The 23,609-nt window shown below is 61.4% G+C and overlaps 8 protein-coding genes across 13 annotated transcripts; 6 read left to right on the top strand and 2 right to left on the bottom strand.

Annotated features, from left to right (window-relative positions):
• Positions 1-35: 35 nt before the first annotated feature.
• On the bottom strand, positions 36-4,307 carry cpt2 (carnitine palmitoyltransferase 2). Of its 2 annotated transcripts, XM_077717469.1 has the most exons (9): positions 3,956-4,307; positions 2,986-3,297; positions 2,588-2,668; positions 2,416-2,522; positions 1,868-2,348; positions 1,567-1,797; positions 1,202-1,494; positions 839-1,138; positions 36-760 (listed from the first exon to the last, which is right to left on the bottom strand). In XM_077717469.1, exons 2-9 carry the CDS (start codon positions 3,183-3,185, stop codon positions 438-440), a joined length of 2,016 nt encoding a protein of 671 aa, XP_077573595.1. In that variant the 5' UTR covers positions 3,186-3,297; positions 3,956-4,307; the 3' UTR covers positions 36-437. The 2 variants fall into 2 exon arrangements, with proteins under 2 accessions (XP_077573595.1, XP_077573594.1); XM_077717468.1 differs by lacking the exon at positions 3,956-4,307 and having other exon boundaries at positions 2,986-3,536.
• Positions 3,604-5,036, top strand: scp2b (sterol carrier protein 2b). 2 transcript variants are annotated; one of them, XM_077717471.1, is made up of 5 exons: positions 3,604-4,046; positions 4,225-4,321; positions 4,411-4,540; positions 4,615-4,694; positions 4,782-5,036. In XM_077717471.1, the coding sequence occupies exons 1-5, from the start codon at positions 4,024-4,026 to the stop codon at positions 4,875-4,877; spliced, it is 426 nt and encodes a 141-aa protein (XP_077573597.1). In that variant the 5' UTR covers positions 3,604-4,023; the 3' UTR covers positions 4,878-5,036. The 2 variants fall into 2 exon arrangements, with proteins under 2 accessions (XP_077573597.1, XP_077573596.1); XM_077717470.1 differs by having other exon boundaries at positions 3,608-4,046; positions 4,222-4,321.
• Positions 5,037-5,940: 904 nt separating this feature from the next.
• podn (podocan) lies at positions 5,941-9,230 on the top strand. Its single transcript, XM_077717126.1, has 10 exons — positions 5,941-6,489; positions 6,697-6,790; positions 6,881-6,945; positions 7,007-7,116; positions 7,199-7,355; positions 7,461-7,576; positions 7,669-7,882; positions 8,015-8,458; positions 8,594-8,742; positions 8,854-9,230. Exons 1-10 carry the CDS (start codon positions 6,232-6,234, stop codon positions 8,960-8,962), a joined length of 1,716 nt encoding a protein of 571 aa, XP_077573252.1. The 5' UTR covers positions 5,941-6,231; the 3' UTR covers positions 8,963-9,230.
• A 554-nt stretch (positions 9,231-9,784) lies between these two features.
• Positions 9,785-12,607, top strand: LOC144196549 (uncharacterized). 2 transcript variants are annotated; one of them, XM_077716837.1, is made up of 6 exons: positions 9,788-10,158; positions 10,724-10,962; positions 11,025-11,238; positions 11,426-11,605; positions 11,669-12,064; positions 12,166-12,607. In XM_077716837.1, exons 1-6 carry the CDS (start codon positions 10,063-10,065, stop codon positions 12,208-12,210), a joined length of 1,170 nt encoding a protein of 389 aa, XP_077572963.1. In that variant the 5' UTR covers positions 9,788-10,062; the 3' UTR covers positions 12,211-12,607. The 2 variants fall into 2 exon arrangements, with proteins under 2 accessions (XP_077572962.1, XP_077572963.1); XM_077716836.1 differs by having other exon boundaries at positions 9,785-10,158; positions 11,426-12,064.
• Positions 12,286-14,629, bottom strand: akr1a1b (aldo-keto reductase family 1, member A1b (aldehyde reductase)). 3 transcript variants are annotated; one of them, XM_077716840.1, is made up of 9 exons: positions 14,386-14,626; positions 13,812-13,892; positions 13,615-13,734; positions 13,345-13,496; positions 13,051-13,249; positions 12,785-12,984; positions 12,624-12,696; positions 12,468-12,554; positions 12,286-12,404 (listed from the first exon to the last, which is right to left on the bottom strand). In XM_077716840.1, the coding sequence occupies exons 1-9, from the start codon at positions 14,518-14,520 to the stop codon at positions 12,339-12,341; spliced, it is 1,113 nt and encodes a 370-aa protein (XP_077572966.1). In that variant the 5' UTR covers positions 14,521-14,626; the 3' UTR covers positions 12,286-12,338. The 3 variants fall into 3 exon arrangements, with proteins under 3 accessions (XP_077572966.1, XP_077572964.1, XP_077572965.1); XM_077716838.1 differs by having other exon boundaries at positions 12,468-12,696; positions 14,386-14,629; XM_077716839.1 differs by having other exon boundaries at positions 12,286-12,696; positions 14,386-14,629.
• LOC144196548 (4-trimethylaminobutyraldehyde dehydrogenase-like) lies at positions 14,576-17,783 on the top strand. The gene is made up of 10 exons (XM_077716835.1): positions 14,576-15,033; positions 15,532-15,677; positions 15,801-15,930; positions 16,031-16,165; positions 16,242-16,438; positions 16,521-16,661; positions 16,737-16,925; positions 17,137-17,224; positions 17,327-17,468; positions 17,549-17,783. Exons 1-10 carry the CDS (start codon positions 14,865-14,867, stop codon positions 17,754-17,756), a joined length of 1,545 nt encoding a protein of 514 aa, XP_077572961.1. The 5' UTR covers positions 14,576-14,864; the 3' UTR covers positions 17,757-17,783.
• A 338-nt stretch (positions 17,784-18,121) lies between these two features.
• med8 (mediator complex subunit 8) lies at positions 18,122-20,362 on the top strand. Its single transcript, XM_077717745.1, has 7 exons — positions 18,122-18,288; positions 18,825-18,946; positions 19,060-19,204; positions 19,322-19,462; positions 19,560-19,647; positions 19,719-19,925; positions 20,039-20,362. Exons 1-7 carry the CDS (start codon positions 18,283-18,285, stop codon positions 20,104-20,106), a joined length of 777 nt encoding a protein of 258 aa, XP_077573871.1. The 5' UTR covers positions 18,122-18,282; the 3' UTR covers positions 20,107-20,362.
• A 239-nt stretch (positions 20,363-20,601) lies between these two features.
• slc30a7 (solute carrier family 30 member 7) lies at positions 20,602-23,524 on the top strand. Its single transcript, XM_077717744.1, has 11 exons — positions 20,602-20,814; positions 20,967-21,068; positions 21,483-21,596; positions 21,686-21,773; positions 21,857-21,998; positions 22,098-22,310; positions 22,381-22,419; positions 22,522-22,657; positions 22,729-22,819; positions 22,892-23,041; positions 23,131-23,524. The coding sequence occupies exons 1-11, from the start codon at positions 20,735-20,737 to the stop codon at positions 23,176-23,178; spliced, it is 1,203 nt and encodes a 400-aa protein (XP_077573870.1). The 5' UTR covers positions 20,602-20,734; the 3' UTR covers positions 23,179-23,524.
• Positions 23,525-23,609: the final 85 nt, after the last annotated feature.

Raw genomic sequence — 23,609 nt, 5'->3', positions numbered from 1 at the left:
CACGTCTCGTTTAAAAAAACAAACAAACTCTTAGCTACTTTGATTTTGGCTTTATTTGACGAGCTACTTGTCCAATGAGCACAGCAAAAGCATTGTCACCCAAGTTCTCATTTCTGAGTAGCTTTATCCTCATGAGGGTGCCGGAGCCTATCCCAGCGATAATAAAAGGCACTGGATTGAATTCTTGCACGTCCTCCTGCGGTCACGTGACCCCAAAAACCAGATGACGGATGAGGATGCCGCTTGCCCGGAGGCGCCGCCAAGCCCACCTCGGAGAATCCCGACAAGACGGGTGAGTGAGAATCACACTTTTTTTTCTAGTTTTAACATGATTGGTATATTTTGCTCTGGCGGTAGTCACGCGTCTTCGCCGTCCGTTCCGTGCCATTTTAATGTCGCCGACGAGTCCGGACCGCAAGCGGGGGGAGGCGGCGTCTTCAGGCCGAACCGGGGAGGTCCTTCCCGTCCAGGACGGCAAAGATGTCTTCCAGCGAGCGGCAGACGCAGCGGAGGAAGTCGGAGACGTCGCGGGCCGGGTAGCCGCTGACGTTGCAGCCGATCCAGTGGTCGTGGACGTTGTAGCCCACGCCCAGGCCGTCGGGCACCACCGGCGCAAAGCCGCCCAGGGCCACCGCCGGGCTGGACAGCGTGCTGGTGGACAGCACGTTGTGGTTGATGGCGCCGTAGGCCGGGTCGTCGTAAAAGGCGTGCGCCGACGACAGGAGCCGCAGGGCAAACAGGTGCCGGTCGAAACCCTGACCTGAATGGAAAGGAAAGGGGGGGGGGGTCACACTCTGAAAATCTGCTTTCAATTCCCACCGCCGGGCAGGACTCTCACCCATGGCCGCCTCCTTGGTGAGACGGCCGTGGTGGCCGGAGCACAGGCGCAACATCTCCATCAGCTCGGCGGCGGCGGAGCGCCGGCGCCCGGGGCCCACCATGGCGGCGGCGCAGCGCCGCGTAAACACGCTGGCGGGCCGGATGGTCTCCGTGCGCCCGTGCTTGAAGGCGGCCGTGCTGCACGACTCGTAGGTGGCCGGCGTGACGCCGTACTGCCGCAGGAAGGCCATCTGGAAGGCCAGCTGCGCCACCGCGTCGGGGCTCAGCTTGGATTCCTTGATGCGCTCTTTACCGCCGCCTGCCACACATTTTTATTCCAAAAGTAGGTCCCACGGGCCGCCTCCGTCCCCCGAGACGGCACCTGTGAACTGCACGGCGTCGATGGTGAGTCCCCCCACGGCGCGGTCGAAAGCGGCCTTGGCGCGCCGCACGCCCTCCCGCAGCTCCTCGTCCAGCCGGAAGCTGAGACGCCGCGCTTCGGGCGTGGGTCCCCCGGCGGGGGCGGGGCCCGAGGCCACGGCCGGCCGGCTCACGGCGTCGCCGTGGATCTCGTTGAGGAAGCGCAGCACGGCCACGCCGTCGCCCCACGAGTGCTCAAAGTTGATGGCGGCGTGGCCGTCGCGGGCCACGATCAAGCTCAGCGACTTGTCGAACCTGGAAGAGGGGAGGAGCTGGAACGGTGGCCCCTACGGACGGAGGGCAGGCCGGCGGGGGCGGGCCTCCCACCATCGGTTGACGCCGTCGCCGTGCAGCATGTTGTGCGAGGCCCGCACGGCGTCGGGCAGCTCCACGTCGTCCAGACACAGGCAGAAGACGGCGGTGTCCACCGCCCGCAGGGCCTCGTCGTTGCCGGCGGCCGACAGCTTCTCCCTCAGCCCCGCCCAGACGTCGCGGTTCTCCGTGGTCAGCGTCCCCAGCGGGAAGTCGGGCGCCGGCGTCTCGTCCGACAGGATCCAGCTGAAGGGCGCTTCCGACTGGTTTCAAACTCCCCGGAGGAGTTTGCCGCCGACGGCGGCTCGGCACGTACCTCAGATTATCCCGCACGCGCGCCGGCGCCACGGCGTTGCCGTCGCGGTCCAGCACGTCAAAGACGTACATGTGTCCCCTCCTCATGACCAGCAGGTGGCGGGCGTCGGGCTCGGTGAGCAGGCGGTCGCGACCCGTTTGCGGGAGCCGCGTGGAGTTGAAGAGACGGAAGTACTGCGACATGTCCAGCGGGAAGGCCCCCGCCGCGTAGGAGGCGTACCAGGCCAGCGAGGCGGGCGCCAGGCGCACCAGCTTCTTGAAGGCGTCCGAGCGCCCCCGCGAGCCCTCCAGGTGGTAGACCTCGGGCTCCAGCAGCCCGGCGCGCAGCGTCTTCAGGAAGCGCACGGCCGAGCAGGTCAGGTTGGCCGCCCGCGCCAGCTGCCGGTTGCCCTCGCCGCGAGGGTCCGGCGCCAGCGACATGAAGGGGTTGAAGTTGAGGACCAGCGGCTCCCGGGCCGACAGGTACATGTCGAACCAAGGGCCTGGGGTGGGGGGGGCGAATTAGAGGGGGAGGCGGAGGGTGCCACCCCCGCCCCCGACCGACGTCACCTGAGATGTAGCTGGTGTGCTTGTTCTTCTTATCCTGAGCCACCAATTGGCGGTGCAACTCTTGCCCTTGGCCGGCCAGGAAGTCGTGAGCCACCTTCTCCGTCTCTCTGAAAGGACGTGAGACGCCGTGAGATGGCGCCAGGCGGGGGACCACGCCTCCTTGGGCTCTCACCTGAACTGTGCCTCTTCCAGCAAGGGCTGCTGAGCGGCCAAATAACGCCTGATGCTGTCCTCCAATTTGGGGATGGGCAACCTGCCGGGGAGACGGCGACAAATGTGTTTGATGGAGGGAGGGAGGGACGACAAATAAGTTTGATCAAGGGACGACAATACATATTAAGGCAGACATCAACAGTGTACGGTCATTTGTGGCCATCGACAAATAAGTTTGATCAAGGCACGACAATATATATTAAGGCAGACATGAACAGTGTCCGGTCATTTGTGGCCATCGAGACGAAAGGTCAAAGTGGTGGCAACGACACCTGGGGAAATGGCGCCCTCTGGCGACCGCAGTACGAAGGCCATCGTGCACTTTGCCCCGCATTGAAGGGCCACCCGTCCGCTTACCTTGGTAAACTGTGCTGGTAGTGCATGGTGGGCACGATGCTCCTGTGCAGGAACTCGGAGTCCGAAGAAGCGGACGAACTGTACTCGAGCCGGCTCGAGTCCCATCGCCGCCGTCGCTGCCGCCGCTGGAGCAGCGGCACGAGCGTCCACCTGGAGCTGACCAAAGCGGCGCCTTTCTTTGCCGTAGCCGCGCGGAGCATTTTGTCGGTGAAGGGAGACGTACGGGGGGCGGTGGAATGACAAAGTCTCAGCTGTCCGCAGCTGTCCGCAGCTGTCACCTACTCGACTTAACCTATCGATCGAGTCGGCGTCCTGGAGAGAAGAGAACGGACTTTTAATCGCACCCCTCCTTCCGGAAATGACCCTTTCTCGTTTTCTCCCCGCTCATTCGAGATCTTATTCGCCGACACTCGAGTCCCCTCCACAAAAAGAAACAAGAAATAGTCGCCCGTTCGACACAGGAAGGGCTCGACGTCACGTGACGCTAGCCCCCGGCGTCATGCCCTGAAGACCACGCCCACGTCAAGGGAGCACTGACAAGCGGCTCGACCGGCTCTCCAGTCAACGGACGGCTCAACCGCGCGGCTCAACCGCGCGGCTCAACCGCGCGGCTCAACCGCTGGCAAAAGCACCGAAAAGCACCGAAAAGCACTTTGTCCAATGAGGGAAACGGTCCCCAAAACGTCAGCAAATGTCAAATAAGTTTGAATTTTAGCCTCGTTGCCATTGACGACCATAGGCGTCTACTCCTGTTGAACTGCGGCCCCACCAAAGTCGATTGATTTACGTACTGTGCCTTAAAAAGGGCATTTTTTGGCTATATGTTTACTATATGACTCAATTGGAAGGACATACTCAGAGCTAGCTAACAAGAGAGCAGCAAGTTGCTGATACCTCTGGCATCGACTCGTCGAGTCTGGAAATAGAGGGGGCGGAAGCCAACCCGGAAGTACCGTCAGCCGATCCTCACCTGCTCAAGCAAAGTTGACGTGACGGAACTTTGGCTTCTTTTCTGGCGACCTCCTCCGTCTTGACGGGATGCCCGACGCCAACGCGCCCAGGTAACCGTGCCAAATGTAACCAACTAGCCGTTAGCATTAGCCGAGCCGAGGTCTGCGTGGCGAAAACGCCCCCCCCCCCCAAAAAAAAAAAAAAACTAAAAACAAAAACAATGCTCGCGGCGGCGGCGGCCTTCGGTCTTTGACGACGGCCTTTCTGTGGCTTGTTGCGGTCGAGGAGGGCGAGTCTTGCGGCCGTCCTGTGCGGTGCCAGCCACGGATTGGAGGCTTTCAAGTCTCACGCCATCTTCCGGGAAATCGACGACAAACTGCGCCAGGTGAGAGAGAGAGAGAGAGAGACAGACCCAACTACCCAGGTGGGCCGTCTTTCATTTCTTTTCTTGTTGTTGTTGTTGTTTTGGAGCAGGACGGCGAAGCCTTTGTCAAGAAGATCGGCGGCGTGTTCGCCTTCAAGGTGAAGGATGGGCCGGGAGGGAAGGAGGCCACCTGGTTGGTGGACGTCAAGAACGCCGGCGGTCGCGTCCACAACGACACAGGTGAGTGAGCGGTGACGCCACGGCGAGTGGCCTCGTCCGCCGGCTAAAAGAGGCTGGTTTTGCGCCACCCCCAGCTCAGAAAGCCGACTGCACCATCGCCGTGTCCGATTCGGACCTGCTGGCCGTCATGAGCGGAAAGGTCAACCCGCAGACGGTAAGCGGCAGATAAAGGAGGTGATTCCTTTGCGCAAAGTCCCACCTTCTGCCTAAAGGGTGTGCCCCCTCCCCCCACCTCCCTTAGGCTTTCTTTCAGGGGAAGCTGAAGATCACGGGCAACATGGGCCTGGCCATGAAGCTCCAGAAGCTTCAGCTGCAGCCCGCCAAGGCCAAACTGTAGAACGGAGCGCCGTCCGGTCCCCGTCCGGTCTGGCTTCGGCTGCCCAGAGAAAATTGTCACCGCCTCTGTCTGGCTTTTCTCTTTCCTTCCCGAAGGGGGAGCCTTTCCGTCGGGACCGGACTTGAACCGGCGCCGCCGCTGTTGCCTTTTTGGGGACCTTTTTTTTAATTTTTTTATGTGCAGCGACACAGGCTTTACTGGAAAGATGTCCGCGTTGAGTAAAGGCGGCCAAATGATAAACCGCTTGACGTTCCGTCTCTTTATTTAATGATTGATCTTTACTGCTCCCGAACGTTAGCCGGTCGGTGTCGTGATTGCAATTGAGGCGTGGCGAGATGCCGTGGGATTTGTTCCAGGTTCTAGGCCCGTGCAAGCAACCCCCTACCCCGCCGCACCACATGTGTTTTCCATTGACTCTTTGACGTCCACCTTTGATCATCTGGAAGTCTTTTGCTTAGCTCTTTTTGAAGCCAGAAAAAGAGAGAGTTTTGAGTTGTTGTTTTTTTCCACAGAAGCCCGTCGACCCCCTGTGTAGAAGGCTTAGGGTCACGGCCCCGGACCGAACGGAGCCACCGAAATGCCGAGTGGCGTCTCGGTGGAGTTGCGCAATGCCACAATCGAGTGCAGCTGCGCGCCGTTGCCAAAGCCGGCGGCGGCGGCGACGACACGCTTCGACGCGATAAATCACAGACTCGCGCAACGTGGCGCCCGCCGAGACCTGACGTGGGGGCCAAAGGCAGCGGGTGTCCCCGTCCTTTGGCAAATCCAGTCGGCGGCTCCATTGTTGTTTTTCCCCCACCTCACGTGGCCCCATCTTGGAGCACGCGATCCGTGCTAAGGCGTGGGATTTGTGCCGTGTCATCACATCCATTCGGTCCGTCTTTGTCCCAGACATGTGTTTCTTGTCCAAGTGTCAAACAGGCTCCAAGATGGGGAGCGCTAGCTTTTCATTGGCTGTGGAAGGAGGGCTTGAAACAACAAGACGTGGTGGCCGTCTCCCAAGAAAAAGCCTCCGCCCGCCCTCCCTCCCTCCCCCCTCCGACTCCCCCGACTCCCTCCTTCCCGGCCAGCGCTGGCTCGCACTGATCCTAGGTCACGACGCCAACAAATGCTGGAGAATGTCTGACGCAAAGCCCCGAGTGGATTTGCTCCTCCGTTAGCGCCGCACCGCCAACGCCGTGGGCTTTCTTCTGGGCTGCTTTTTTGAAGAAGAAGAAGAAGCTCGGCCGATCGCTAAGCGCGCCGGGTCATCCCCGCCAGACGGGGTGAGGACGTCTCCGCCGATTCCCGCGCGCCCGAGTCCGCTCCCGGCGCCTTCTTTCCAATCCTTGCCGCGTCTGGGACGGCGGCGAGCATGGCCTTTCCCGGAGGCGGCCTCCTGCCGCTCCTTCCGCTCCTGCCCCTCCTGCTCTTGGTGCTCCCGCCGGTGGGGTCGCGGGCGGAGGAGCCCTTGGCCGCCGGCACCGAGGCCCCTTACGGCGAGTCGGCCGCCCCCCGGGGATGCCCGTGGGACTGCGCCTGCACGGCCGAGGGCGCGGTGGACTGCGCCGGCGTGGGCCTGACGCGGTTCCCGACGGGGCTGCCGCCCGACACCCGTCAATTGGCCCTCCAGGTGCTAACCGGGCCCCCGAAACCCCCGCATGCCAATGGATAAATAGCAGTTGAGTTCCCCTGTGACGGGGGCCCGTACAATAGCCACCTTTGTGAGAAAAAGAAGCCCACGGAGAGATTTTGAAGAAAAACAATCCACGTATCTCTATGTGGGTGGACCGTCGGTTGATTTTTTTCCTTTTTTTTTTCCTCTTTCTCCCCGCTGCAGAACAACAAAATCGAGAAGATACGGGCGGCAGAGCTGTCCAACCTGGATCAGCTGGAGACGCTCAACCTGCAGAACAACCGCCTCACCACCCAGGGTCAGTCGGGATTCCGGCGCACGCGATGGCGGCTTTCTTAGGCCACCTTCCGTTCAAACCAGACGACGGCCTTTACCTCCCTCTGGGCAGGGCTGGAAGAGGGAGGCCTGGAGACGCTGGAGGAACTGGCCTACCTGTACCTGGCCAACAACCAGGTGAGCATCGAGCGGCGGACGGGCGAGAGCGCCGGTCCCATCGTTCCTCCGGCGCTTTCAGCTCACCCGGACCCCCGGCGCCCTTCCGCCCGGCCTGGTCAGCGCCGACTTTGCCGCCAATCAACTGAGCCGGATCTCCCCGGGCACGTTCGTGGGCAAAGCCCGTCTGAAGTAGGGCTCGCTCGTCGGGTGGGTCCCGCTCGTCGGGTCCCGCTCAGCTCCGGGCGGGCCAGACGCCGGACCGTCTGCGCAGGTCCGTCTACCTCCACGACAACAAGCTGACGGAGCAGGGTCTCCCCGCCGAGCTGTTCCGGGCTTCCGAGGGCCTGGAGATCCTCACGCTGTCCAGCAACCTCCTGAGCGCCGTTCCCGGGAACCTGCCGCCCGGCCTGGTCCGGCTCCACCTGAAGGTGTCGGGCGGGGAGAGCCGCCCCACGTGGCGGCCCACCCGGCGGTCCCACCCGGCGGTCCCACCCGGCGGCCCCTCCCGCCGACGCTCCGCCTCTTTTGCACAGAGCAACAAGCTGGAGAGCATCCCGGCCGGGGCCCTGGACGGCCTGGCCAACCTCCGAGAGCTGCACCTGCAGAACAACCTCCTGAGCGACCAAAGCCTGGATAACCGGACCTTTGGGTAGTGAGCGGGAGGAGGCGCCCGCCCGGCCCCACTCTGTCCCACCTCGTGTCCATCCACTCCCTCCCACTCCATCCATCTGTGTCTTCCAGCCAAGTGAGCGCCCTAGAGTGCCTTGACCTGTCCAACAACAATCTGAGCTCGGTGCCCTCGGGGCTGCCGGCCAACCTGGTCCTGCTGCACCTGGAGAAGAACTCCATCCGAGGCATCCCCGCCGGAGCGCTGAGCCACGTGCGCCAGCTGGAGTATCTCCTGCTGCACAACAATCAACTGCGCTCCCGCTCCATCCACCCGGCCGCTTTCCAGGTAAGCGGGGGTCGGGGTGGGCGCTCACCCTCAACCAAGTCACCCCAGAGTCTGAGTTGGGATCCGTCCGTCCCTTCCTCCGTCCCTCCTTCCGTCCCTCCCTCCGTCCCTCCCTCCGTCCCTCCCTACCAGGGTCTGAAGAAGCTGCACACGCTTCACATGCACAACAACCAGCTGGAGCGCGTGCCCCGGGGCCTGCCCCGGCGGGCCAAGACGCTGGTGCTGCTGCGCAACGGCATCTCGGAGATCGGCCGCCACGACCTGGCGGCGCTGCACACGCTGAGCGAGCTGGACCTCAGCTACAACCGGCTGAGCCAGGCCACGCTGCACCGCGAGGCCTTCCGCAAGCTGCGCCTGCTGGAGACCCTGCGCCTGTCGGGCAACGCCCTGCGCTCGCTGCCCGTGGGCCTGCCGCGGGGCCTGCGCCTGCTGGAGGCCAAGGGCGCCGGCATGGAGACGCTGCCCGAGGGCGCCCTGGCCGGCATGCACGGCCTGCGCCGGCTCGTCCTGGCCGACAACCGCCTGACCCTCAACTCCTTCTACCGGGGGGCCTGGGCGGAGCTGTCCGCCCTGACGGTCAGTTTCCCAGTCGGGGGTGGCGCTATCGTGGTTCCGCTTCTGGCCGGCCAAGCCCTCGCGCCGCCCTTCCGCTCCAAGCGTCTGGGCTGAGAAGTATCTCCAGTCAACGGGCGCCGTTGTCGCCCGCCACAGACGCTGGACCTCTCGGGCAACCGGCTGTCGCACGTGCCGTCCGACCTGCCCGAGTCGCTGGAGCGGCTGGACCTGCGAGGGAACCGCATCGCTAGCGTGGCCGCCTCGGCCTTCGAAGGCCTCCCCAACATTCAAACAATCGACCTGAGGTAACGAGCGCACGCTTAGACCGCGGCAAAAAATCCTCCGTCCCCCTTCGTCCGTCTCGGTGCGGGGATACCCGGGTGCCACGAAGTTGAACCCAGATCCTTCCGCTCAAGGTTCAACCGCCTTTCGGCCTCGGCACTGGACGACAGCTCGCTGGCGCTCCTGGGCCACAAGATCGACGTGGGCGACGAGGACGAGCAGGAGGCCCCCGAGCGTGGTTAGGACCTTCCCGCTTTGACAAAAGCTCCACTCCACGCCGCTCTCGGAGCCCTTTCCTTCCCGACGGGTGCCAGACCGTCCGGCTTTGTCATTTTAATCCCCTGAGATTTCAGCTCACCGCGTAAAGGTAAAAGAAATAACAAAGCAGCTCTTTTCTGAAAAAAAAAAAAAGAAGAATACGCCCAACAACGTTTGCACTGGTGGTGAAGTTTTAGTTTGAGCGATTGTATCTTTGCATTCTTGAAAGCACACTCCTCTTACTTTGAGAAGCAAATAACATACCTGTCAACTGGTACGTTCTCGCCGTAATTGGTACAACTGAAAGCCCATTTTTATATTGGTACGCTGTACACATGAAAATGGTACGCTAAACGGTGATTTTGAGAAAAAAAAATAAATTAAGGCACTTTCTAGCCATTTTTCACCATCCGCCATTGTTTCTTCCCGGAAACGCATGTCTGCCAAGTGATATATGTACCGGCGCCTCTGATTGGCTAAAAAAAAAAGATCATGATAAACATTTCGTTTTGTAACACTTTCACCATGTGATTTCCGTTTCCTGTTCCCTTGTTTATGTTTACTTTCATTTGATCAGCTGTTTCTGTTTCTTCAGCTGTTGTTCGTGATTTTTTACAAAAAAGTAAAGTGGTAAGATTTTCCATGTATTTATACATATATGTAAGGGCGAAAACAAAATTTGGTAAGATCACAAATGGTTCGAGGTTGACAGGTATGAAATAAAAAGATCCCGCGCATCAAAAGCGTCCCGTTCCGTTCGTTGGGTGTCTTTTCACCTTCCGTCCGCGTGGTTGCGCCCTTCCGAAGCTCTTTCAACCGGAAGAGAGCAGCTCGATTTGTGGGACTCAAATATGGCCGCCGAGGTTGAACTTTTGCATCTAGTTACACTTGTTGTCTATGGGAAGAGGCGAGACTTGGCCGCCCGCTGGCTAGCTCGCGAGCTGGCTCGCCGGTAGCTATCTATGTTGCTAGCTAGCTAGCTAACTAACTACGTCCGTCTGCAAACGTTTGTCTGCTAAGAAGCTTTCCTCGGTCGAATTCGGGGCTCTCCTCGGCGTTCCACCGTCACCGCCAACGCCGTCGTTATGTGGAGGAGAGGCCGGGGGAGCGAGGCTCTGGAGCGGGCCCAGGCGCTGCTACAGCAGGCCGCCGAGCGCAAGAAGAACCGCGGCCAACGGACGGTGAGAACGAGAGACCGAGACAGAGAGAGAGATATACGCTGAGCGAAAAAGACAAATGTGCTTAGTTTTAACCCCTAATGAACAGTGACCAAACCAGTAATGTTGTGTTTGTATTGAGTCCTACGCGTTGTTGTTCATCGATGGCTTTTGAATCGTTCATTTTGATCTTCTTTCTGAATTAAACAATACACAACACAAAGGTAGTCAAGTGGGCCTCGTTTCATTCTTTCAAAGTCATTTTTTCCCCCAAAGTCATTCACATTTCACACCAATCAAGAAAAAGGTCCACCGTAACACCATGTACAAAAAAACAACAACAACATTCAACATCGAATATGAGAGAAAGCACAAAGGCTGTTAGGCTGGCTTTAAACAAATGTTTGCGTTTGGCTTCATGTTTTGGGAGACAAAAATTTTAAAAAAGGAGCAAATGGACTCTGATTTGACAGCAGATGGAAGCGCAACTCCAAACGACGTCCTGACATTTTGGTCCGTCTGACCAACGTTCGACTTTTTCAAGTGTTGTTCTTTGCCCGTTTTGGGGTCACCTGACTTGCGGAGAAAGCCACCGGAAGGCCTAACGCTGGACGCCGGGCGGCAGGATGGCCAGCACACCTCTGACGCGTCGCAGCCGGAAGTCCCCACCGCCGCCTCGTCCCCGCCGTCGTCGTCTTCCTCCGGCGGAGTCGGCGCGCCGCAGCAGAACGCCGCCGCCGCCACCGCCTCGTCCCCGCCGTCGTCCTCTGGCGCGGCCGGACGGCGCTTCGTCAAGAAGGGCGGCCCCGTCCACGTTGACGAGAAGGGGTAAGCCGAGTCCACTTCCCGGTTTTCTCGTCCGATTTCCCCTTATCCCAGTGGGTCTTCAGGTCCCCCCGTGGGCGGCCGGCGTCCACCCGGACGGACGGCGGCGGCGGCGGCGGAGGATCCTCCCATTCCGTCCGGGGCAGTCGGCCCGTCAAGGGGGCCCAAAATGTGGACGGCGATGAAGAGGAGTCTGCCAAGATGGCGTCAGAGTACCACTCGGGCAGCTCCTCTGCGCCGGAGGTCGGCCTTTCGCCTCCTTCCATCCCGTCTTTCCCGGTAAATTTGCTCCGTCGTTGCCCGGGAAGCCGGGAGATTGGCCAGATCTGCTTCGAACAGACTGACCCGGTGGCTCGCCGCCGCCGCCGTTCTTCAGTTTTTGTATTTGTCGGATCGACAACGCCAGTCATTGTGGGTGGGGTCGTTTAGCTCATTTGACGGAGCAGTCACGTTTGGCCTCTCTCAGATGGACGGACGGTTGAGCCCCAGCTCCATCTCCCCTTCCCAGGCGGACGCCCACCCGAGTCGGCCGTCCTCCCCCGACACGTCCTCCCCGCGAGAGGTCCCCTCCGTGGGGGAAGGCGTCGGGCCCGGGAGGGCGGCGTCGGAAGAGGACGGTTTCTCCGACTCGACGGGAGGACCCCGGGTGAGTCTCTTCCCGGGTGGGGCGGCGCTCCGCTCCCGCCCCTCACGTATCCCCTTCCCGCAGACGGCGGGCGACGGCGAGGCGTCCTTTCCACGGGACGACTACGAGAGCGACTTTGAAAGCGAGGACGTCACGCCGAGTTCTCCCGGAGGGCGCTCCGCGCCGTCCCTCCGTTGTGTTTCGGAGCGCCCGGCGGACGAGGACGGGGTGTCATCGGAGCCGTTGACGCTCTCCCTCCCGGGGGACGCGCCACGCCAGAAGGATGTGTGGACGCGTCGCCAGAGCTGCAAAGACGCGGCGGCACAGACGGACGGGCGGGCGGCGACGGCGCTGCCGCCAGAGGAGCTACGCCGGCGGCTGGTCGCCGCGCGGCGCTCGGCCCGGGACGCCCGCCGGGAACGCGACCGCGCCCTGGGACCCCCCGATTACACGTACGCCACGCTACAAGACGCCATGGAGGTGAGTGGTGGTCCCCGAGGACGTTTGGGAAACGAACGTACTCTGGATTGAGAAGGATGAGACCACCCGCGCCCCCAACGCCACTCTGTCTGCTCCCGCAGATGATCCGCCGCGCCAAGGCCTGCCACACGCACGCACGGACGTGAGGGTGCGACGGAAGGCCCCGCACGGGCCGGCCGAGTCAAAGGACGACGCCACGAACAAGGACCAAAGGACAATCGTGGCTGGCAGTGGCCCGTTTATTGAGTGGCGGATCCCAGACGGGCGACGGCGGTCAGAAGGGCTCGCCGAAGGGGTAGTGGGGGTGCCCGCCGTCCCGGGGTACAAACTGGCCGTCCACCTGCCGAAGGGCGGAGCGGCCTCATTCCCCGCCGGTTCCGCCACGGCGGCAAGGAAGACTCACCTCCACCACCGGCAGGACGTAGCGCCACTTTCTGTCCAGCGCCGTCACGGCGCTCATCTCGTCCGCCGACAGGTCAAAGTCGAAGATCTGCGGCGGCCATTCCAGCGCTGCTTCATTAAAGCCGTCTACTTTGGGCGCCACGTTTTCATGACTCACTTGGAGGTTTTGGCGGATGCGCGAGGGCGTCACGCTCTTGGGGATGGCCACCACGCCGCGCTGCGTCTGCCACCTGCAAAGCGTCCCTCTCTTTTAGGGGGCGGGCGGGGGGAGGCCTTCAAGCGGAGGAGGCGGCGGCCTCTCTCTCTTTGGGAGCCCACCTGAGGAGGATCTGCGCCGGCGACCTCCCGTGCCGGGCGGCCAGCCCGGCCAGCAGGGGCTCGTCCAGCAGCGCCCGCTCGTCGGGCCGCTTCCAGGCCCGGTCGGGCGAACCCAGCGGGCTGTAGGCCGTCATCTCCACGCCCCGCCTGCGGCAGTGCGCCAGCAGCTCCGTCTGCGCCAGGTACGGGTGGCTCTCCACCTGCCGACGGGGGGCCAGAGGCTCTCCCGATGACCCGTGGGTTACGTGGGCGGGCGGCGAGCCTACCTGCAGAACGGCGGGTTTTACGGAGCGGGCGGCGTCCATGACGCGGTCCAGCTGCCGGCTGTTGAAGTTGGACAGTCCCACGGCTCGCGCCAGGCCGCCGCTCACCAGCGCCTCCATGGCGCCCCAGGTGTCCACGTAGTCCACCTGGTCGTAGAGCAGCGCGCCGTCCGGACCCCGGGGGAAGGCCTCCTCGCCGCGCCTGCGACCGACCGGTGGGTCGGTCAGCGAGGGGGACCGACCGCTCGTTCGGCGCCGTGGAGCCCAGAGACGTTGGCCGCCGCCGCCGCCGCCTACCGGAAGGCGTAGGGCCAATGGATGAGGTAGAGGTCCACGTAGTCCAGCCGCAGGTGAGCCAGGGTTCGCCGGAGGGCGGGCTCCACGTCCTCGGGGCGGTGGCACGTGTTCCACAATTTGGACGTGACGAAGACGTCCTGGCGTCGCGGGCCCTGGAAAGGCGGCACGGCGAGCCGGTGCTCTCTTTAGGCCCGTGGCACCTCGGCCCGACCCACGGCGGAAGAGTCGCGAGGCGGCCGTCCACGGCGTCAAATTTCAAGGCCGTCTTACGTGGGGTCGACGGAAGGCCTCGTCCAGCGCCTCCCCGATCTCCGCCTCGTTGCCGTAGACGGCGGCGCAGTCCAGGTGGCGGTAGCCCGCCTCCAAGGCCGTCAGCACCGCCTCTTTCACCTTGGCGGGGAGGAGGGGTTAGGCGGCGTCCGTTCCCGAGGTGAGCGGCGTCCCGTCCGGTCCCCGGGCTCTCCTACCTTCCCGGGCGGGCTCTTCCACGTGCCCAGGCCCAGCAGCGGCATCTTGTGACCCGTGTGCAGGACGGCAAAGTGGCTCATCTGAAGCATTGGACAAAGTCGGCGTCACGTGATCGGTGGTCACTTTTATTCCCCACCAACCAATCCCAGTCCGTGCGAAAGTACGGAAGTCTTTTCTCCGAGACGAGACGCAACTGCAGACCAACCAGAAGTGTCATTGCCCCCACACGCGCGCGCACGCACGCACGCACGCACGCACGCACACGCACAAAGTGGCTCCTAGTTTTTGGCCAATGTCATCAATGTAACGGTGCTTCGACTTGCGAACAGGTTGCTCGCTGCTGTTGCTGCTGCTGCTTTTGTCACGAGATCGAGAGACTTCGGAAAGCCAGTCCAGGGAGGAAAGAGGAAGGAAGGAGCTGTGCTCCTGCAGCTGACTGGGAAATGTCTGATGAGCGGATGAAATTGCAAAACACAATGGCCTCCATTTGGAGCGCGCCACAACAAGCAAACAAACAAGCAAGCAAGCACGTACGGGCATGGTCGACCAATCTCTGAGAGTTCAACAACTTACTTTAGATCGGTCCCCGGCAAGCCTTATGTGGTGAAATGTACCCCCCACTCCCCCCTCGGCTCCTTTTCCGGATTCAGACATCCGCTTCCGCTGGCTCCGCCCCGTAAACAAAGTCAAGCGGCCCCTATTGGACATTGCTCCCCCAAAAATCCAAAGTGGGAAGGAAGGCTCGGTTTGGATCGATCGCGCCGCGCCTCTTTGCTCTCTCTATTCGGGCATCTCCGACAGCGAACTCGCCCACTAGAGGGAAACATCATACCGAGGACGACCATTTCTCAGTGATTGGGCCGCGTATAGCACGCCCCTCCGTCTCTCTTTCTCTCTCTCTGTGTCTCTGTCTTCTCTGTCTCCTCCCCCTCGGTCGGTCCAGCACGCGACGCGCCTGACCGACCGACCGACCGACCGACGCCTCCCTGCCTGCCAGCAGCTTGGGTCTTTTTATTCGGACTTTGTCCCTAAGTGCGAGCGCTTTCTTTTCCATGGCATCCCAGACCAGTAGCCTGCTCGACATGAACGACGACGCCGCCAGCGCCACCACCGGCTCTTTGCTTCTCAGCGACCACCTCAACTTTTGGGGCGGCGAGCGGCGGCCGCCACGGCCGGAGACTACCGACGCTGACGCCGAGGCCGTCTACGAGCCCGCCACAGGTAGGCAGGCCCCCATCCGAGTCCCCGTCCCTGTCCCCGAGGCCGCCGGGGGATGTGGCAAAGGGAAGAAGCTTGCCGATAGTCTCCTTTACTTTGTCCTTTTGCTGACTTTTGCTGACTTTTGCCCGTTGTTGTTGTGGGGTGACAATGTCCGAGCGAGTACCCCCCCCCTCTCCCCCAAATGGTGTCCGAATTGTGGGCCGTGACAGTGATAGACGGGAGGTGAATTAGAAATGAGCTAAAAGCCACGTAAAGTGATGCCAAAAAAGGCACCCGGGAAGGAGCCCGAAGTCATCCCAATGAAACCCAGTGGTGAAAAAGTCAGCCAGAAACAAAGCCATGTCCACATGAATGGAAAGTGCACGTGAGCCCAAGTATCCAACAAGAACGGCCTCCCTCCCTCGGCTATAAGAACGGCCTGCCTCCCTCCCTCCCTCCCTCGGCTATCGGCCCGTTAAACCCACGCTTGGGTCGGCCTCAATCGGGTGCCATTCGCAGGCCGCGTGCTGTGTCGCGTCACCCCCTGCGGGGCCCAGGAGGTCAACGCGGCCGTGGAGAGCGCCGCCGCCGCCTACGCCCAGTGGAGCAAGATGGCGGGCATGGAACGCGCCCGCTTCATGTTGGAAGCCGCTCGTATCATCAGGGTGAGGGAGCGCCGCTCCTCCTCCGGCGGGTCAAAGTCAAAACCGAGGCGGGGCTAGCCGGAGCACCTCCTCCCACTCCTACTCCTCCTCCTCCTCCTTCTTCCAACCTGTCTTCAATTTCAGGAGCGGCGGGAGAAGATCGGCAGGCTGGAAGTCATCAACAACGGCAAGTCCATCACCGAAGCGCTGGCGGACGTGGACGTGGCCTGGCAGTGTCTGGAGTACTACGCCGGGCTGGCGGCGACCATGGCGGGTGAGGCGGCCGGGACGGGAGTTGGGGCGGGACCCAACGCCAGCCGGCCGACCGAACATCCCATCATTTGGCACTCCTTTCATTTCTCCTCCCGCGCCAGGTCAGCACATCCAGCTCCCCGGCGGCGCCTTTGCCTACACCCGCCGCGAGGCTCTGGGCGTCTGCGCGGGCATCGGCGCCTGGAACTACCCCTTTCAGATCGCCGTGGTCAAGTCGGCCCCGGCGCTGGCCTGCGGTGAGCCCGCCTCCAGCCCGCCTCCGGCCCGCGGCCACCCGCCCCCTCGGCGCTGACCGCCCGACCGCCCGGACAGGAAACGCCATGGTGTTCAAGCCCTCCCCCATGACGCCCGTCACGGCCGTGGTCTTGGCCGAGATCTACCGGGAAGCCGGGATGCCGGCGGGAATCTTCTGCGTGGTCCAAGGCGGCGCCGCCACCGGCACCTTGCTGTGCCGCCACCCCCGCGTGGCCAAGGTGTCCTTCACGGGCAGCGTGCCCACCGGCAAGAAGGTAAGCCGAACAAAAAACAAAAAGAAGGTGGGTAGCGAGGGCCGCCGGCCGGCAAACGCGGCGGCTCTTTGCGCCCGGCCAGGTGATGGAGACGTCGGCCCTCGGCGTCAAGCCGGTCACGCTGGAGCTGGGCGGCAAGTCTCCGCTCATCGTCTTTGACGACTGCCATCTGGACAACGCCGTCAAGGGAGCGCTCATGGCCAACTTTCTGACGCAAGGACAGGTGGGCGCTCGTCGTTGCCGTTCCCGTCGCCGCCGCCGTCGCCGAACCGGATAAATATACGGCAATTTGGCCCAGGTGTGCTGCAACGGGACCAGGGTCTTTGTGCAGAGGGACACCATGGGGCCCTTCCTGGAGAAGGTGGTGGCCAGGACTGGAGCCATCGCCGTGGGGGACCCCCTGCTGGAGGGCACCCGTATGGGGGCGCTCATCAGCAAGCCCCAGCTGGACAAAGTCCTGGCTTACGTAAAGCAGGCCGAGGAGCAGGTGAGTCGCCCCGAGCCAATGCCAAAGCCCCCTTCATCGGATGCCAAAGCCCCCCTTCATCGGATGCTTTTTAAACCGAGAGAGAATGCCAGACGAAGCGTCACTGGCGTCTCCTCCCGACAATGGGGGGGGGGGGGAATTTGGAACGCCACGGCCGCTCCGTCGGGACGGAACGTGACCTCCTAACGCTTGTCGCCGCCGTGGGTGGCAGGGGGCCAAGGTGCTGTGCGGCGGGCGAGCTCTGGTGCCCTCCGACCCCAAACTCAAGGACGGCTACTTCATGTCGCCCTGCGTGCTGGGTGCGTTCCGGGCCCAGCGCCGGCCGCCTCCACGGCGGGCTTTTTTTACGCGGCGCCTCCGCCTCCGCGGCACGCTTTTCACGCGGCGCTCTGCCGGGCCAGGTGACTGCCGGGACGAAATGACGTGCGTGAAGGAGGAGATCTTCGGGCCCGTCATGTCGGTGCTGGCGTTCGACACGGAGGAGGAGGTCCTGCGCCGCGCCAACGACACCACCTTCGGACTGGCCTCGGGCGTCTTCACCAGGTGGGTCACCACGCCGGCGGGCCCGCCGGCCCCCTGTCCATCCCCCCCCGCGCTCAATTCCCCGCCACTTTGCGCCTCAGGGACATCTCGCGAGCCCACCGCGTGGCCGAGAAGCTGGAGGCCGGCACGTGCTACATCAACAACTACAACGTCAGCCCCGTGGAGGTGCCCTTCGGGGGTTACAAGATGTCGGGTTTCGGACGCGAGAACGGTCAGGTGACCGTGGAGTACTACTCGCAGCTCAAAACGGTGCTGGTGGAGATGGGCGACGTGGACTGTCTCTTTTGAATAAAGCAGGTGCCGGTGCAAAAGTCACCCTCGGCCCCCCGCGTCTGCCTTTCCTTACTGCGTGCGTGCGTGCGGGGGAGGGGAGGGAACGCCTCGGAATTTACGGGAATCCCCGGCCCAAAATCAAGAGAAGCCCGGTCACAAATGGGCGAGCCGCGTGTAAAAAGTGGCCCCGAACGTATGGGAAGAGGCCAAGAAACAAAAGTGCTACGGGGGACAAGGGTCGCCCGTGATGGACGCCAATGCGTCCGGCGTCCACCACTTCTGGCTTTAAACTTGGGTCGTCTTTGAGTGCCGTTCCATTTTATTCGTTCGACCTTCCGAGTCCAAATGAATTGGACGACTACGCCGCCAATGGTCACCAAGGAGTTGACGCAGGGAAGTGCGTAGCCGTCTTATTGTCTCGCGGACCGAGTTTCCGATTCAAAACAAAGGCTCTTATGTTGAAAAGCGTCAACCGGAAGTGTTGGAGACACCGAACGACAAGTTCGCGAGCGAGCGAAGGAGACAGCCTGACTGTTTTGCAATGCAGGTAAGTTTCAGCTCCTAAAAAAACTACAATCATATCAAACGAATACATTTACGAGTAGAATCGCTTTAATGGGAAAACGTAGCTCTAAGAGCGGGACTGCCGCCGCTCTCCTCAATTCCGACAATTCGCTTGTCGGCTTGGAACGATGCTCAGTTTTAGCCCGACCTTTGTCTTTGTCCCTTCTTTTAGACCATAGTTCTGCTACCTTGGCTACCTACTAGGGCAATTGTTATAACGCTTGTCGGTTTATCATTTGTGGACATTTTGCCACCATTTCTTGGCTTTTGAGCGGTGATTAGCATGAGCGGCTAAACTAATGTTAGACATCTGTGTTCGCCGTGAGCCAACGGGGGCCGACGTCGTCGCTTGTCGGCCATCTTGAGGACAGGGCGAGCAAGTCCTGCCACTGGCCTACTGTTACAGGAAACTTTTTGACAAGCACGGCCGTGGCAAAATTCTGCGGCCGTAACGTGTCCTTCGCTTCAATCCGAGGACGCGCCGCTCGGCGACGTTTGACCTTTGCGTTTACGCGGCAGCAACGAGAGGAGAAGCAGTTGGAGGCGTCGCTGGACTCGCTGATCACGCAAGTGGCTCACGTCAAGAACGCTCTTCACGCCTTCATCTTCAAGCTGGAGAACGAGTATGAGCGACTGGCCTGGTGAGGCTGGGGGGGGGGGGGGGGGGGGGCGAGTGTAGTGGCCGTCCCGGCGGGCGGTAGACTGGCCGTCCGGCGAGCTCCGGACTCACGCGGCGCGCGTCTCTTGACGTCAGGCCGTCGGTGCTGGACAACTTTGCCCTGCTCTCGGGCCAGCTCAACACCATCAACAGGCTGCTGAAGAACGACAAGACGCCGTGGCTGCGCAACCAGCTGATCATCCCGCTGCTGCTGTCGCAAGACCGCGACGAGGAGCTGGCGGTGAGGTCCCGCTCGGCGGCGAGGCCCCGCTCGGCGGCGAGGCCCCGCTCGGCGGCGAGGTCCCGCTCGGCGCTGGCCCTGCCGGCCCTGACTCCGCCCACTCATTCTTTTCTTCAGAAAATGACGGAGCAGCGCGTGCCCGTCTTCAGCCACGAGATGGTCCCCGACTACCTGCGCACCAAACCCGACCCGGACGTGGAGGAGCAGGAGAAGCAGCTGAGCGCCGAGGCCGCCCGCGTCACGCCCGAAGCGGCCCAGGTCTGTCGGCGGGCTCGTTGCTTGGGTCCCAGCCGCTCGCCGCTTTTTTTTCCTTTTTTTTTTGCGACGCTCCGCCTTGTTTTTTGGACCCCGGCAGAAGCAGATCCAGACGCTGAACAAGTTGTGTTCCGGCCTGCTGGAGAAGCTCAGCAACCCCAGGGACGAGCGCGAGGCGGAAGGCGGCGGTGAGGAACGCCTCCTCCCGACCGGAAAGCGGGCCCGAACCCGACCCGGTCTTTTTTTCCCCCCTCTCTAGGCTCCCGTCTGGGCAAAGCCTGGTTCAACCCGGCCGACACGGCCGCCCTGGTGGGGGCGGTGGCCTTCGGCAAAGGGCTGTCCAAGTGCCGGCCGCCGGCCACGGCGCCTGCCGGCGCCCCGGGGACGGCCGGCGGGGGACCCACCTTGCAGCAGGTCACCATCGGGGGACAGGCGGGCGGACCCTCGCAGCAGCCGGGACAGCCGGGTAAGGAGCGCGTGGCTTGGCATCCGTCGACGCGGGTCGGACGCGGGTCGGACGCGGGTCGGACGCGGGTCGGACGCGGGTCGGACGCCTGCTGACCCTGTTTCCACGGACAGGCAAGATGCCGGGCATCAAGACCAACATCAAATCGGCCTCGGCCGCCATGCACCCTTACGGCAGATGAAGGCCCGGCCGCGGGCGGTGGCCAAAAAGGAGCGCAGGTCACGCGGGTCACGCGGGTGACCACGACGACAGCGACAATGGTGAGCCCGGAACGACAAGGTCCCGCATTTCCACGGAGCTGGTGGAGCGTCTTTGGACTTGGATGTCTGAATGGTCAACCGGGAGGGAGACTTTGACCATCGTTGGCACTCAATCATCGTTTTTTTTTTTTTGTGTAAAGATGTATTTTGTAATGTGAAATAAAGAAAGTAATGAAATGTTTTGATTTTTAGATTGCTCAAGTTCCTTCTGAAAAAATACGTTTCATCGAATGTTTGAATTGACACGTAGTGAACATTTCTTAACTTAAAGAATTTTTTGGTTGACATTTAAGATGCCCCTAAATAAACGGCCAGTTACATGGTTGATTTTTTTTTCTTCAGCAGAGGTCGCCGTGAGCTTAAACAGGCTGAAGCGACTTCCTTTAGTGGCCTCGAAAACATGTGCACGACGGAAGCGAGCCGCTCGGGATTTTGTTGTGAAATCTCGGCGAGCGGAAGTGAAGAGCTCAAGCGGCCAACCTCATCTCGTTGGTAGTGTGCGTGCACGCACACACACACACACACACGCGCGCGCGTGTGTGTCTTAAAATGTTACCTTTATCCGTGAAGGACGACGAGTATAAACCTGCCAAGTTCAGTCTGCTGCTCAAAGTGTCGGGATGGATCAGGTGAGCCAACGAGACAAATGCTAAATGCTAACACAGCTGGCGAGGAGGCTAAACGGCCACGTTGAAGGGGGGGGGCAATAACCAAAAAGAAAACCAAGAAGCAGCGAAAGCCATCGCGTTCACCGGCTTTGTGTTTATTTTTTTACTTTCAGGTCCATTTTGTCCGACAAGACGTCCCGAAATTTGTTTTTCTTCCTGTGTTTGAACCTTTCCTTCGCCTTTGTGGAACTAAGCTACGGCATCTGGAGCAACAGGTAAGCCGAGGTCACACTGACGTCATTCCAATCTTTGCTCGCCACCTCACAAAAACAACATTCGGGAGAGATAGCAAGCTAGCCGGCTAACTGGCTGTCTGTCTGCCTGCCTGACTGACTGTTAGCATCCGGCGACTTTGGCGTGCGGATGTGCCACGTACGTCTGGCAGGCTCCTAAGCGGTGGCTGACCGGAAGTGACGCCACTCACAAACTGACTTTTTCTTCGACTTCTCGCTAATGTATCAGCTTCAAACTGCTTTTGGACTGGGACGAAAAAGACCAATGAGCAAATGTCTCCAATATCACTAGTAATGACGTGACGCGAAATAAATTGCTCTTTATATTTGTAACGATATACCATTGATCCATTTTTTTGGTATCCCCCTTTTTAACGGCCTCCTTCCAAAATTCAGTCTAGGCCTGATCTCGGACTCCTTCCACATGTTCTTTGACTGCACGGCGCTGCTGGCGGGCCTGGCGGCGTCCGTCGTCTCCAGGTGGCGCTCTAACGAAAGCTTCTCTTACGGGTGAGGCGGGTTGTTCCGGGGGGAGGGCGAAGGAAGGGGGTCCGGTCTTGGTTTTCAACCTCCCCGCCTCCCTCGTCCCCCCTCGTCAGGTACGTCCGAGCCGAGGTCATCGGCGGCTTCGTCAACGGGCTCTTCCTGGTCTTCACCGCCTTCTTCATCTTCTCCGAAGGCGTGGAGGTGAGCGCACGTCTATCCAATCGCCCGACCGCAAAGCCCCCAAACTGAGGGCCCCAATGCGTGCGGCCAAACCTTTGTTTCAGAGGGCTCTGGAACCCCCGGACGTCCACCACGAGCGCCTCCTTCCCGTCTCGGTGGCCGGACTGGCCGTCAACCTGGTGGGCATCTTCGTCTTCCAGCACGGCGGGAGCGGACACGGACACTCGCACGGCGGGCCCTCGCAAGGTCCTTCCTTTCTTCCTTCCTTTTTTCCTTCATTCCATCCATGGCCGCCACCGGCCGACGCTTTCCAGCCCCTGGAACGCCGTCTCCGCCCTCTTTCAGGTCACGGCCACAGCCATTCGCTGTTTAACGGTGCGGCGGGCCACTCCCACCACGGGCACGGGGGCCACTCCCACCACGAGCACGGAGGCCACTCCCACCAGGGGCACGGAGGCCACTCCCACCAGGAGCACGGAGGCCACTCCCACCAGGGGCACGAAGGCCACTCCCACCACGGAGGCCACTCCCACCACGAGGACCACGACGCTTTGGAAGGTGAGGCGGCGACGACCCCTAACCCTTTGACGTCCCCGAGTGACGGCGAGCCGCCGCGCTGTGTCGACAGACGAGCAGAGGCCGGGATCGGGTAAACAGATCCTTCAGGGTGAGTGAGGGTGCGGGCAGCCAATGCGGGCAGCCAATGCGGGCAGCCGATCGATGGACGGCGGCAGGGGGGGGATGACGCCTGGCTCCGTGGGTCCGCCAGGGGTGCTGCTTCACATCGTGGCCGACACCCTGGGCAGCGTGGGTGTCATCATTTCGGCCCTCCTGATGCAGAATTACGACTTGATGATCGCCGATCCCATCTGCTCCATGCTCATCGCCCTCCTCATCGGCGTCAGGTAGGGTTAGGGCCCGTCGGAGCCGGCGGCTCTTTCCCCCGGGACTTTGTTTTTTTGTTTTTTTTTGCCAGCGTGGTTCCGCTGCTGCGGGAGTCGGTGGGGATTTTGATGCAGAGAACGCCGCCCTCCCTTGACCGACAACTCCCTCAGTGTTACCAAAGGGTAAGTACGCACGTACGTACTTAGGTCGACACGGGCCGTAACTTTGGGCCGGCCCCCTTTTTTTGCCTTCAGGTGCAGCAGCTGCAGGGCGTGTACAGCGTGCAGCACCCCCACTTTTGGACGCTGTGCAGCGACGTCTACGTGGGGACGCTGAAGGTGGCGGTGGCCCCGGACGCAGACGCCCGCTGGATCCTCAGTCAGACGCACGGCATCTTCACGCAGGTGGGTGGCCGCGTGCCTGGGGCCGGCGCGCCGTCCTCCCTCCCTCCCTCCCTTTGCGCAAGCCCACCCACGCCGGTCCGCCTCCGCAGGTGGGAGTTCGCCAGCTCTACGTTCAGATCGAGCCGGCCGCCATGTAGAGGACGGGAGCGCGGGAGGCCCCTCCTCCGCCTCGGGCCAGGGGGACGACCGCCGGCCCGCCACGCCCGACGTCCCTCCGCCGAACAGTGCCTTCCTTCCTTGCCGGTGCCGACGTTGGTTGGGGAACGGTGCGAATGAATCTGTGTGAGCGAATGTGAGCGTGCGCGTTGGACCACGTGACCACGAGACCAAGCCTCAGCTCTTGGCAAATTGGAAAAATGGTTGGAGGCCAGGCCAATATTGATTTTGAATACGATAGCTTTCCTTCCCGGGAAGCGTGTCACTTCCTGTTTGAAGACATTCCAGTGGACTCATGGACAGCAATAAACATCCATTTAAACTGGACACTTTGCCTTCCATCATTCTCTTTGTTTTTCCACCGGCTTTCTTAACTGGAGTGAAAAATTGTTAGGCTTTGATTTGTAAGAAG

This window comes from Stigmatopora nigra, chromosome 5 (genome assembly GCF_051989575.1).
Source record: "Stigmatopora nigra isolate UIUO_SnigA chromosome 5, RoL_Snig_1.1, whole genome shotgun sequence".
NCBI lineage: Eukaryota > Metazoa > Chordata > Actinopteri > Syngnathiformes > Syngnathidae > Stigmatopora > Stigmatopora nigra.
This window is presented reverse-complemented; position numbering and strand designations above follow the sequence as displayed.

Excerpts from the sequence above, each read along its gene's own strand:
- cpt2 (XM_077717469.1), bottom strand. The coding sequence starts at position 3,185 with ATGCTCCGCGCGGCTACGGCAAAGAAAGGCGCCGCTTTGGTCAGCTCC. Across the intron at positions 2,669-2,985 it reads TACCAGCACAGTTTACCAAG|GTTGCCCATCCCCAAATTGG; the intron begins GTAAGCGGACGG and ends TCTCCCCGGCAG. Across the intron at positions 1,495-1,566 it reads GGCGACGGCGTCAACCGATG|GTTCGACAAGTCGCTGAGCT; the intron begins GTGGGAGGCCCG and ends CCCCTCTTCCAG.
- scp2b (XM_077717470.1), top strand. The coding sequence starts at position 4,024 with ATGCCCGACGCCAACGCGCCCAG. Across the intron at positions 4,541-4,614 it reads TCGCGTCCACAACGACACAG|CTCAGAAAGCCGACTGCACC; the intron begins GTGAGTGAGCGG and ends CGCCACCCCCAG. Across the intron at positions 4,695-4,781 it reads GAAAGGTCAACCCGCAGACG|GCTTTCTTTCAGGGGAAGCT; the intron begins GTAAGCGGCAGA and ends CACCTCCCTTAG.
- podn (XM_077717126.1), top strand. The coding sequence starts at position 6,232 with ATGGCCTTTCCCGGAGGCGGCCTCCTGCCGCTCCTTCCGCTCCTGCCC. Across the intron at positions 7,577-7,668 it reads CTGGATAACCGGACCTTTGG|CCAAGTGAGCGCCCTAGAGT; the intron begins GTAGTGAGCGGG and ends TGTGTCTTCCAG. Across the intron at positions 8,459-8,593 it reads CGGAGCTGTCCGCCCTGACG|ACGCTGGACCTCTCGGGCAA; the intron begins GTCAGTTTCCCA and ends CGCCCGCCACAG.
- LOC144196549 (XM_077716836.1), top strand. The coding sequence starts at position 10,063 with ATGTGGAGGAGAGGCCGGGGGAGCGAGGCTCTGGAGCGGGCCCAGGCG. Across the intron at positions 10,963-11,024 it reads GTCCACGTTGACGAGAAGGG|GTCCCCCCGTGGGCGGCCGG; the intron begins GTAAGCCGAGTC and ends GTGGGTCTTCAG. Across the intron at positions 12,065-12,165 it reads CGCTACAAGACGCCATGGAG|ATGATCCGCCGCGCCAAGGC; the intron begins GTGAGTGGTGGT and ends CTGCTCCCGCAG.
- akr1a1b (XM_077716838.1), bottom strand. The coding sequence starts at position 14,520 with ATGTCCAATAGGGGCCGCTTGACTTTGTTTACGGGGCGGAGCCAGCGG. Across the intron at positions 13,893-14,385 it reads TTGCCGGGGACCGATCTAAA|ATGAGCCACTTTGCCGTCCT; the intron begins GTAAGTTGTTGA and ends CCAATGCTTCAG. Across the intron at positions 12,405-12,467 it reads ACGTCCTGCCGGTGGTGGAG|GTGGACGGCCAGTTTGTACC; the intron begins GTGAGTCTTCCT and ends GCCCTTCGGCAG.
- LOC144196548 (XM_077716835.1), top strand. The coding sequence starts at position 14,865 with ATGGCATCCCAGACCAGTAGCCTGCTCGACATGAACGACGACGCCGCC. Across the intron at positions 15,678-15,800 it reads AAGCCGCTCGTATCATCAGG|GAGCGGCGGGAGAAGATCGG; the intron begins GTGAGGGAGCGC and ends CTTCAATTTCAG. Across the intron at positions 16,166-16,241 it reads GGCCCCGGCGCTGGCCTGCG|GAAACGCCATGGTGTTCAAG; the intron begins GTGAGCCCGCCT and ends CCGCCCGGACAG.
- med8 (XM_077717745.1), top strand. Across the intron at positions 18,947-19,059 it reads GAGTATGAGCGACTGGCCTG|GCCGTCGGTGCTGGACAACT; the intron begins GTGAGGCTGGGG and ends TCTTGACGTCAG. Across the intron at positions 19,463-19,559 it reads TCACGCCCGAAGCGGCCCAG|AAGCAGATCCAGACGCTGAA; the intron begins GTCTGTCGGCGG and ends GGACCCCGGCAG.
- slc30a7 (XM_077717744.1), top strand. The coding sequence starts at position 20,735 with ATGTTACCTTTATCCGTGAAGGACGACGAGTATAAACCTGCCAAGTTC. Across the intron at positions 21,999-22,097 it reads GCACGGCGGGCCCTCGCAAG|GTCACGGCCACAGCCATTCG; the intron begins GTCCTTCCTTTC and ends GCCCTCTTTCAG. Across the intron at positions 22,658-22,728 it reads GCCCTCCTCATCGGCGTCAG|CGTGGTTCCGCTGCTGCGGG; the intron begins GTAGGGTTAGGG and ends TTTTTTTGCCAG.